Source organism: Lissotriton vulgaris, chromosome 4_1, assembly GCF_964263255.1.
Source record: "Lissotriton vulgaris chromosome 4_1, aLisVul1.2, whole genome shotgun sequence".
In the NCBI taxonomy this organism is placed as follows: domain Eukaryota; kingdom Metazoa; phylum Chordata; class Amphibia; order Caudata; family Salamandridae; genus Lissotriton; species Lissotriton vulgaris.
In genome coordinates, this window is record NC_141691.1 from 775,694,316 (window position 1) to 775,706,724 (window position 12,409).

The following is a 12,409-nucleotide window of genomic DNA, read 5'->3' on the forward strand; positions in this document are numbered from 1 at the left end:
AACATCAACATTGCTTGTCATTTTTCAAAAACATGCCAAGACTCAGCACTTCAGACACATTCTGGACTAACCATCACCCCATAAAGGACCGTGGAAGCTACAGACACTTTCTCAGGCCCAATACCCATGCACCCCGACTAGGGTTTGATACCCCATACAATGTAACCTGCTTTCAGTTAAAGTTTTGTTCTACGGAAGGAGCCTTATTACCTACATATCCAGACACACTATTAAAATGTTTATGATAAGGTAATTCTCCAAAGAACTGATCTGTTCCAACTCCGCTATTTAGCTATCATTCCAAGTGCTTCAGAATTCCAACCAATCACAGTAAAGATTGTTGAGCCAATTGAATCACACTTTTACACTGGCTGATGTATCTTTTAACCCCTTCGAGGCTGATGACGAGCTGGGCTCGTCTTGGCGTAGCCTCCTCGCACGCTGATGACGTGCCCAGCTCGTCACGTAAAGTGCGATTTAAAAAATCTCAGCGCAGGAGCGGAATTCCGCTAGCGCGCATGAGGTTAAAAGAGCGTCACCAACAGCAAGTAAACAAGATCTATTTCAGTATGACTCCTACATTTTCTTTCCAACAACATCAAAGATGTCTTCAACTCTACCAAATATAAAACCAATCAGGTGTTAAATGATTCACACGAGTGACGTCACAAAACACTTTTAGGCACTTATGGGTTCTGCTAAAACAAATTAAAATTATTAAATAATATTTTTGGGTGTGCCAATCACACAAAGAACGCACGAAGTACTGAACTGCTCATCTGATTTATTTAAACCCTGCCACTGTGCCACTGGACAGTGCCCATTGACGATATATGAAGCTAAATACTTTAATAAAAATGCCATTGGGAGTGCAAACCTTGGAAGGCACGTGGAATGTGGAGAGGATTGGCAAAATGTGGCTCAGAGAAAAGTGTTAAAGTGCAAGTACATATAAACATTATGTTATGCTTATTCGAAAATGTCACTGGCTGAGTCAGCTGCACCGACATTTTGATGATTAAAGGTTTCATCGGCCTCCAGCACACCTAGATCATCAACGTCCTCAAAATGACTCCTCCTTTCTTCTTGCTCCAGGGCGGTCTCTAAAAAAGATATGTGTTTCTGCGCTTCCAGCTCTTCATCCATATTCAAGACGGTGGGCTGGCTTTGTGCTGAGGGTCCTTGCTCGTCCTCCGCCATTGAATCGCCTTCTCCTCTGTGTTCTGGAATTGGTCGAAGGGCAAGCGCTGTGAAAGGTCTTTCTGTTCGTAATCTTTTCTTGAGCTCCTCCTCTTTGGTCTGAAAAATAATATACCACATGAAAAATGTAAAGTACATCCTTCTGTGGTTGTCATCAGAGGAGATAACTTATGCATTTGTATTCATGCAGTAGCTACAATGAGAATTAGCCTTAAACAAAGCAACCCCTATTGGACACTGTGTTTTCATTTTTTATTTGGAATTGTTTAGTATTATCTAAAACTTCACAATTCAAACTCTTATGTTATTAAAAATGCAAAATTCAAATCTACACAACCCATAGGATCTAAAACCTTAACTTTAAAATGTCTATAGTCATGACAATGCAAATTCAGCTCGCACAAAATGTCCTACTAACAATTAATTTCTTCTAAAACTATTCTATAGTCTGTCCAGTTTTATAATATCAAGTCCGCTCAGTCCTTGAAATGTATGTGTAGTATTGAAAACAGGCTTAGTCCCTGGGGCATACCATGTCCCATGGTAGCCATGGTAATGGAGGGGGGCGTCACTCTGAAGGAGCCTGCTCAGCTAAAGATCTTTCTAGATTATTAAGTTGGCCATTCTAAGTGAGATTTTGGCCCATGCACCTGGTGAAGGAGAACCAAGGACGACAAATTACTCATTGCAAGGACTCATTCCTTGAACTGTAATCCATATTGGAAAAGCTAGTATGTTACATCAATTTAATTTTGGTGGATAATTAATGTGGTGTGCCTCAATTTTGTTTCTAAACTATTGAATTGCACCAGTCACTAAAATATTATGCATAATATCCAGGAAAAATATCAGTAAAAGGTTTGGTTCCAAAAATTGTCAGTAGAATGCTTGGGGGCTATGTTGCTGCAGTGCTCATTGGACAAGTCTGGTGGTAGCTGAGTTTGAGTGTTTCTTGCCTTTATAATAGACGGTCTACTGAAGTCATGGTCTATGTATCGGACAGAATGTGACCAGTGGAATGAGCAGAGCTTCCCCTTTTGAATGGTGAATGCTAATATATTTTTAATTGAAAAACTCTTCACCCTCGCTGAGGGCCTTATTTATGAAGGCCTGTGTCACGTTTGTGCCACTGTTGCGTCACTTTTAGTGATGCAGTGGTGGCGTAAATAATGTGCCATGTTGCGCCATATTTACGAAGTGACTCATCTAGGCAAATGCGTCTCTTCGCAAACCCCTGGCGTACATTATACCTGCGTCAGGAATAATGTATGCAGGGTGGGCGTTCCCCCAATATCAAGAGACGTAGGAGTGGCGCAGCGAAATCTAATAGACTTTGCTGCGCCACTTCTAGGACACCAATGTGTCAAAACCTTACGCTTGGCTCAGGGCAGGCATAAGGGTGACGCAGGCCCTTTCAGATGGGGCTTGCCCCATGTGAAAGGAACATTGCTGGAGTTGTGTCAGGTTTCCGACACAACTCCAGCACTGAGCCCCTTTTTGTGCAGACATATACGTCAGTAATACTAAGGTATCTGGCATTCCTTGCGACATGATGCGTCATACTGTAAATATGATGCATCATCGGTGTCGCAAGGAGGGCGCAGTGATAAGTGGAGCATCGCTGCTTTCATGCAGCAATGTCCCACTTGTCATTAATGAGGTCCTGAATGTCTCTGGGGCTGGCCCAGCACAGGAATAGGTACATTCTGGTTTGGCGTGCATCAGATTAACGCCTTAACCGTGGCGGCAATTCCGCCGCGGCGCGAGCGTTCTAATGAGTGGGCGGGGCTGCGGCGGCCGTTCGCAGCACTGGGGAGGGAGTTCTCCCGTCGGCCGTTGGCTGACAGGAGCACGGAAGGGGTTAACACCTATGACACCAATTTGATCTAAGTCATTGTAGACCTGGATTTTTCATTAAGGTACTCACAACACCTGAAGTCAGTCACTGACTGCCCTAGTCGAAGCCTGAGGTGGCCCAGACAGACCCTGTCAGCATCACCTCTTCTACAGCAACTGTGAAGTTTAGGAAAAACGCTACATTGCGAATCAGCCTAATTCACACCCCTGTTCTCAAACTAATTACATGCACCACTACTGACAAAGCCACCGACTAGCATCAAGTATGTAGGCACTGCTTGAGAGCAGGTTTGTTTTCAGCAAATATCAGCTGAAATATATTGATGCAAATGTGGGTTACCTTTCGCCTCTCCTCCGCAGCTCTTATTTTACTGTCAATGTCTTCTTTTGTTAACTCCTTCTTCTTTTTCTTTTTGGTCTTCAGTTTTTCTAATTTTGCGGGCGGTCGCTTCAATGGTTTTCGGTTCCCCTCCACCTAAGGAAGAAAGTACACAAATGTTGTATTTGCTTATGAGAGTAGATGTGCAAAATATGCAGAAAAAATTAAAGTGGCACATGACCACTTCATGACGTCTTCACCGCCTCCCTACATGTGAGAGAATGAGAGTGCCAGATGGCATGATCTCATGAGGGACACATTTGTCAGACCCTAGTGGCCCTATAAGCTAACTGGGGTGGGGTTCAGTACACAATGTGCATAGACTGTGTCTAGAGTGATTGACAACATGTTCAGGAATCTAACTGGGTATGTGAGTCTGGGAAGTCAATTCCCTTGTACCCTTAGATGAGCTGTGGGGCAGGCAGATGAGCTGCTGGGCTTTGGCAAAGTCCCTCCCAAGTGGTGCAGGAGAGCGACTCATTCAGGAGACCCCAGAATGTGATTGCCTTCCCATGCAAATGGACAGGACCACGGTAGACATAAGGGCTGAACTGGTCGGCATTGGGTTGGACTAAGCCACTGGGGCAGATTTTTCATGGATTTCTGGGATTCAGATCATCTTCGTAGTGTTGGGCGAATACTAGCAAGGAAGAGGCGATGTGTGGAGTCCATAGTGGGCGTGCCTTGGTGTTAATCGTAATAAAGGGTGGCAAAAGAAATACCAACCAGATGCCAACCAGATACTGGCACACAAAAAATCCTATTCACAGAACATAGGGTGGTGGAATGTAAGCTCCACTTCTGTGTGTCCCACGTAAAGGGTACTCCTGAGAGAGCAATGTTTTGGCCATGCTGTGGCTTTTATGCTCTGAATGAGGTGTTTAATGATAAACTGTAAAATAAAAATCTTTTTCAATTCCTTCAGAGCCTTAAACCCCTTTGCGTCAGGAAGACATCCACACATAAGAGGTATTTCTTTGGCAATGGCAATGGCTTCCAGGAGATGATAGCCTGCCAGACCAAATTTGACTTGCTGTCTCCTAGTAGATTTTTTTTTTTACTATCAATATGATGTTTCACAGCTGGGCTCTACTATTCTTTATATTTCTTGACAGATCGCTCACTCTCCTATTTCCTATCTCTTAACTTGAATACTTCCTCCTGCTAATATGTGTCTTATCACTATTCTGGTTCCCCTTTTTCCTTTCTTCAACTTTTTACTCCTCTTTCCCGTTTAAATGATGCCTGTGGTTGTACATGCACTTTCTATCATACATGGTTTTCATGAATTGGACAACAAGGGTGGCTGATATATCAAACTCAGAGATCATCCCTGCTGAGGAGACAGGAGCTCGAGGCAGTGAACAGAAGGAGGTATATTTACAAGGGGATAGCGTCACCAGAAGTCCCTTTTAGCGACCTTCTGGTGGTGCTATGCTCTTCTCCATAATTACAAAGCGGCGTTAAGCCACTTTTTTGGGCCTAACACCGCCTTGTAAATACGGCCCCTTTACACCCATCACTTTGCGTGAAAGGGGCATGCAATGGGTGTTGCTGTGGGTGTTACACTGAAACACCTATTGCTTTTTGACGCTGCCCCAGATTCACATAAATCTGAGGCTGCGCCAAAAACTAACGCCATGAATAGCAGGCATTAGAATGGCGCAACAGGCAGAAATACTTTTATTTCTCCTTATTTTTGCTTTTTCTATGTGTGCTGCAATTTGCAGCACACATAGAAAGAGCAAAACACCATTAATGATTGTTTATGTGCAGGAAGGTGTTCCTTCCTGCACACAAAGAATCATTAAAGGATCACAATTTCCTACTTCCGTGTGTAATGTATTCTGCAGCACACATAGAAGTAACAAATCGCCATTATTGATTGTTTATGTGCAGGAAGGGACAGCTTCCTGCACATAAACAATCATTCCCTGCAACACAGGCACCCTTTGCCCTATGCTACAAAGGTACCTGCGTTAGCGCTAGGCAGTTAAATGTAGTGCCAGCGCTAGGGACAACTCAGGGGGTGACCTATATTCTTGTAAATACGGAGCATCCCTGCATTTTGGAAATGTCGGAGCACGGCGCAGCCAAATCTGACGCTGCTCCGTGCTCCGACATTACAGGCAGTGAGGCTCAGCTAAGGACAGCACATTCAGATAAAGCTGATTGTTATTGGTGTCGTGGTGGATGGGGAAGCCTGATGCTTGTAACAGCTTTTCCCAGTCTCTCTGTCGATATTAACCAGTTTTTGGGCTACACTTGACGGTTGTATGTCAGTACAACGCATGCTTTTACCCCGCATGCCATTACAATGCGGGGATTACAACGCAAGTCGTTACAATGACTTGCGTTGGGGGGCGCTGGATAGTGGAATAGTTTAATTTTCTATTCCAACTCCAATCCCCGTGGATAGTAGGGAAGGTGTTGGATAGAAAATTAAACTATTCCCTATCCAACAGCACCCTCCAGCGAAAGTCGTTGTAACGACTTTCGTTGTAATCCCCGCGTTGTAATGGTAGTGCGGGCTAATAGTTGCGTCGTAAAGGATGTTCCCCCACTTGACTGTGCACCCTCCACATTCCACTTGTGGGTATACTGCAAGTGCTGACAACACAGGCGCACATTACATAAACACACACATCAGCCATAAATCACCATTTGAATCAAAGCTGATCAAGCACCTTCAAGACAATATCAACGCCTCTTCCAAAAATGTAAGACTCTGCTTTTCTGTGTAACTAATCAACCCCTGCTTAGTGCAATAAATAGCCAGGACATCAAGGGGCTGAAGGCCTTGTATGACTCTTATAATGCATTAAGTGAGCAGTTTCGTTGCCAATAGTGTGCAATGGGGTAGGGACTGTAGCGCCTCAAGTCAGTGTTAGGAACGGTAGCGGAAAAGAGAGGACTTTTCGAGTAAAATGATCTCAATAATTTTTTGGGAGTGAACGGAACCATTGCAATTTTCAAAACTTTTCTTGATGTCAAATATTTTGAGAAACAATCAAAAATAGGTAGAACCTGTTTATTGTTCTCATGAATGTTTCTGTCTTTTGTCATACATGCATGTATATTCCTCCTGGATAAAACAAACATTGGGAATGACTTAAGTAAGTGACCCTCTGAAGTTCATTATTTGGTAGCAACAGTACAGAGGACTCTGTTAGTGGAGTTGCCACAACAGACACATTTATCTAATAGAATAAAATTAAATGAAGTGGGAATGTGGTTACCCGGAGTAGCCTTAATAATGTATTTTGCCTCCTGAAACTGCATACACTATGATTGTGAGTGCTTACTTTAGCACTGAGAAAAAGGCAGCTTCTATTGACTTTGTTGTTCTTTACTTCTACTGCAAAAATCAACTTTTTTTCTGCTTCACTTACAGTCAAGCGTCTAGAGCAATGAAATGCGCAACAGCACGTACCATGACATCAAAAGCTTCGCCATTTCTCACAAATCTAGGCTGACTTTGTATTATTCCTTGCATCATGAGCTCCTCTAGGATGTCTGAGGATTTCGCTCTTTCCTGAGGAGGTCCTTGCTGATTGGTCAATCCGCCGCCAAATAATGAGCGCTCTAAAAATAAAAGAGAGACAATTGGTTAGTCTGGACACATTGGGTATGGTTGTTTAACGACTTTCAGCCAGGGTTGGGCATGCCACTTTGAAAATTGTTGGGTTATGGACCACTCTAACATAACTAAATCTCAGACACAAGCATTAAGGTGAATGTTTAAACCAGAAAGGAAAATTAATATAGAATATGGACACCATTGCTCATGTGCACTGAAGGAGCTTTCTTTATGATTCGGACCCATTTAAACTCAGTCAAACTCAGTCCTGAAATTTCAAAAGTTTCTGGGGCCACTGAAGTATGGATAGTAGGATAGTACCACAGGTGTTAGTAGGAAACAATGGTGCTAACTCTACTTTCCTTTATAGAACGTATAGTTAGAGCGCAGGAGAGCGGAATCCGCGTTATCCAACTATGTGGTTTCTTCATAAACTGTGACCCTGATTACAAGGTGTAAGGGCTGTTTCTGATCCTCGTATATAGGATGAAATTTATGAGCAGTCTGATAATTATCACAAAATTTGAAATTTTCTGCAATAGATTTTTGGCTGGTCAAACTTGATGACATTTATCTGGGGAAAATACCAGTAAAAAGGCAAAACATTCGAAATTCAGTATTTTTTATATTGATCCTAAAGGTTATGCCTCATTTCGAAATTTGAAACTCCAAATAGGAGGTATTTACCACACCGGGTAAATACGTCCTTACCCACAGGTAATCAGGAAATGGTATTTACCAGGTGTGGTAAATACCTGAAACTATTTGCACAACTCCTTATCCAGACTCATGATTACACTCCACCTTTGTACTCCACTCCAGAGGTGACATTGCCAATATCCACTAAAACGACTATCCAAGGGAGTGATCTCTTGCAACACTATGGCGACCAGGGCCTTCCATAGACAGCACAGATCAGCTCTGGATTCAGGCAGGCATTTCCAGCTAGTTTGTGAGCTCAGATTCAGAGGGCTAGAGAACCGTATCCTATGTTCAATTAGTTCTCGGTCCCAGTATTCATTCTGGCTGATGAAAATATAGATGTCTTACCTAATAATGTACTATCTCACATGATAATCTGCAAATCATACTCATCTCCCTCCATCCCTCAATTTCTTTTATTTAAAGATTTTGGTTCAGAAATAAGTCAACAGCAGAAGCTATGGGTATGAAGGTTTTCAATGCTGATCATTCATAATGTCAACTTTTAAAGTCAGTGCCACCTTGAAAATAATTACTATGTCAGTGAAAGAAAGACCTTTCTCAAACGTGTTTCACAATCAAGTATCGTCACACTTTTTTTCGGGCAGGGTCGGATTGGGAATTTGGGCATTCAGCCGGCGTCCGAAGGCCATTGCAGGAGAATGCGGTGCTTAATTTTTGCATCCGGTTGCCAATGAACCAGCACTAATTTTTGGGGCCTAAGGCTTCTTTTTCACTAATGAGATTTTGATAAGTTCAAGAGAGAGACTGGTAAAACAGGAGGAAATGAGGAAGAACAAAATATTAGATAAGCAGGGAGAAACGAGAGCTGAAAAGGACATGCTTGAGTGAGATAATAAGGCAGGGTGTGTAGGGTGGTGGATCAAGGAGGCATGAGGTGAAACCATGACTAGGGTCCCTTGTTATTGAGCTGACCTGCAGTTGGCAAAGCCGACCAAGAACTTCTAACAGAAGATTTGTGTTTGTGTGTATGTGTATTAAAGTTTTGCTTGTGTTGGTGTTCCGTATCTGACAACAATGCCAATGATGAAACCATATCTCCTCTATATTTTGTCCAAGTCCCTGGACCGTTTCTTCCATTCACTGCTCACAGTGAAAGTCTGTCTATTCTGTTCCAGAGCACATGAACTGAGTCTGTCTCCTAAACCTTTTGTCTGTGGTAAGAGTCTACATCTTTTTCATTATTAAAATCAGGTAGGTGTTTGAATCTAGAGGGTATCTAGGCATTCTTCTTCAATTCTAATTTCAGTATGGATACCTCTCATCAGTACTTATCTGCTGATGAATGAATCCTACCAATTAAATTTATGCAAATATCTATCATCCCCCCAGTTAGTGAAAGGAAGAGAAACTCTGGTATTACAGCATCTTTATTGTTCTATGTGCAAACATAACCGTGAATATTTAAGTCCGTCTCCGGTTATTTACATTTTCATAATCTAACAAAAACTTTTGGTACATTGCACAGCTATAAAATATTTGCAAAAACTAAAGTAGTGTCTGATGCATCCTTTCTCATTTACACAAATCTACTGAATAAATCCTAGTAAGGGGAGCCAAAAAAACTAAAAGAAATGTGACCATATTTTTTTACTTCATTACAATTCTAAATTCTGTCCAGTAGAAACCACTCCATTCCAGCCGCCTTTTCAACAATTATCAAATTTGTACACCAAATGTTGGCTCATCATTTGTTGCCTTCATTGGCATCTACACAGACTCCTGTTGGTAATAATAAGCATATGATTATTTGGGATTGGATGTGTTGTATATGTATTTGCCACATATTCCATCCCCAAACGGTCCAATGTGGAGAAAAGAAGGGGACGAGCCGACACTCAGTGCAGTAAACAGTGTGCTATTTAAATCTCCATCATTAAAACAGCAAACAGCCGTAAAAAGACGTGAAGTGATTCTCTTCCTTTCCTCTTTGAATAAACAGGTACTTTTGGGCGTAATGGCCAGGAGGGGACTCAGGAATATGAGGGGAGGCATGGGCAAAGGCAGAATCAGGGACCCGAAGTTGAGTGCCGCAGTGGAGTAATGACCGGGTACTCATCGGTAATATTCATTACTCCGAGTCGTAGCCCTCGCCGTCCCAGTCCTAACTACATGAGCATAGCTCCTCCCACCAGAAACTCCCAAGCAACTAAAAACCTATCCCTTCCCTCCAGGCCACACCCACATCCTAAGGCATAAAACCATGTAACCCGCCCATCCACATCCTGTACCACCAAGCACAAGAAGCCGAACAGGGAGGGAGGGATGGGAAACTGGACTGGGACGGGGAGGGCTACGACTCGGAGTCATGAATATTACTGGTGAGTAATAGGTCATTACCTCCTCGTCAGCCCTCCCCGTCCCAGTCCTAACTACATGAGCAGATACCAAAGCAAAAATCGGCCTCACCTAGTAGCAAAAAAAGACTTAATTAGCACAAGCCGAAAATCACACAACCTGGGCAGCGACAGCACCACAGCCCCAAACCCAGGAGACACAGTCCCACTCACCACCCAATGATATGGGACACAAAGAGCGAGGAAAACACCAAGCAGCTTCCATGCAGAACACGGCCAGGGAAGCCCCACGAAAGCAAACCCAGCACGCAGCCACCACAGAGTCGAGCTACCTCGAATCGAACCAGGTGCCAACACACCACAAGCCCAAACGCCGGCCCCACAGCCACAGAACGAGAGCAGCCACAGAAGGCCCTGGACCAGGAACAGCCAGCCCAAAGGAAGCAAAAAGGGAAACCACCCAATGACAAGGCACAGAAGGAAGGAAGCACACCTCCAGAGCCTGCACAACGGCCAAACAGAGCAGCCACACCGAAACCCCCGAAAGAGCATCAGGGAAGAAAACAGGCATAACCAGAAGCTCCAACAAGGAGCAAAGGAACAAAAGACTGGATTCAGGAGGAAACAACTCCACAACCACCTGGACACCAAGGAGCCCACCGGCACAAAGCCCGAATCCCGAAAGGCCCACACAGCCGCCCACAGAGCTCACAGGGAGGACACAGCCAAACCCAAGTCGAAGCCAACCTCCAAGAATCCAAGACACGCACCGGAATCCAACGCAAAACCACCCGGTGACGTACAGCAAATCAGTAAAGAAACCCCTTAACCGACATAGGACAGGAGAGTCAAAGGGCACCCGGACCAATGAATAAACTCAGCCACAGAAGGAGAACACCCCAAAGCCACGAGGAACAGCCATACCACAGCCATCCCGCAAGTGGACCAGACACCCCCGAGACAGAGGGGGAAACAAAAAGGGACCACTGGCAATCACCAGCAAGGCCCCACCCCCAACCTCAACAACAGAGGGAACCAAGGCCACCCAGACTAAACCGGAGCCACCGAAACAAATGAGGCCCGACCCAGTTAGACCCGCAGAAGAACCCGCGGATTCAGTGCAATCGGGGGAAATGCACACAGCAGGCCCCCATATATCAGAAGGACTGGACATCCACCCTCCAGACAGCGCCTGACCGAACCAGAGAACAACCGCATTCCAAGGCAAACTCTGGAGATGCAAATAGGTCCAACAACAGGACCCCAAACCAGGCCGACAGGCCACCAACCACCAGTAAAAGGCCCAACTAGGACAGGGAGGGAAACACCCCGCGCCACCACGAGACCAAAACCCCTGGCAGACGTAAAGTCCAAAGGGATCACAAGGAAGAACCGCCCTCCCTCAGAACAGCTGAGCCGTCAAGGACAGCCAACCACGCATGCCAACGGCAGATGACATAACACACCACCACCGCACAGTCCGACCGGCCCATCACGAACCTCAGGAGGACCCAAGGCTAACTGAATCGACCCAGGGAGACATAGAAGCATAGGCGAGATCCAAACCCCTGTCCAGCGTGAGCCTGTGTCACCAGAGGCACAAGACTTACCAACAAGCTATAGGTCCTTGGCTTGAATGAAAGCACTGCATGAACTATCACCACCATGGGATATAATGAAAGCATAGGCAGGATCCAAACCCTTATCCTGTGTGAGTATGTGCCATCAGAGGCACAAGACACACCATTGAGCAACAGCTCTGTGGTCATTTAACTCGCATCCATACCAAGACAGACTCAGGACAACCACTCCTGGGACACAAAAGGACGGCTCAGCAAGAGGCCTGAACCACCAGCCATCAGGACAACCCGCGGCCAATGGCCATGCGCACTAGAAACAACAGCACACAATCCAGAGATGCCGGAACCCAAAGCCCCAGTACAAGACACAAGGGTACAAGTGCCAACGGTCCCAAGGAACAAACACCATAGCAGTAGACAACAGACCCTTAACACGGAGCCGTCAGTGGAAGACTGAGCCCCCAACAACCCACGCAGTTCGCGCAACAGAGCCAGTCCGCGGGGAACTGACAGGAATACCTCTCCCACTGAGGAGCCGAAACCTCCCAATGAACAGTAGTGCCTGAGTGGTGCAAAGATAGGAAGTCTCTAAGTTTAGAATCCACCCAAACAGATGAAGGAGCCAGCCAACACCCAGTGCAAGGGCCTGAGCCGGAAGGAAAGAAGAGGAAGAATCAACCAACCGTTCAAGGAAGGGAACACCTGGATCCCTTGAGCAGGCAACAAAAACCACCAAGAGCGCTAAAACTCCAGCAAATACCTCAGGAGATGCCGATCCAAAAGGCAACAAAGA

General features: G+C 44.9%; 1 protein-coding gene across 1 annotated transcript in view; it reads right to left on the reverse strand.

Moving 5' to 3' along the window:
* Positions 1–767: 767 nt before the first annotated feature.
* STMND1 (stathmin domain containing 1) overlaps positions 768–12,409 on the reverse strand; it is a 97,050-nt gene continuing 85,408 nt past the window's right edge. Inside the window, exons 3-5 of the mRNA XM_086965118.1 lie at positions 6,870–7,021; positions 3,398–3,532; positions 768–1,299 (exon numbers count right to left, since the gene is read on the reverse strand). Coding sequence (XP_086821244.1) covers positions 970–1,299; positions 3,398–3,532; positions 6,870–7,021 — 617 coding nt within the window. The 3' untranslated portion in view covers positions 768–969. The remainder of the gene's footprint in view (positions 1,300–3,397; positions 3,533–6,869; positions 7,022–12,409) is intronic.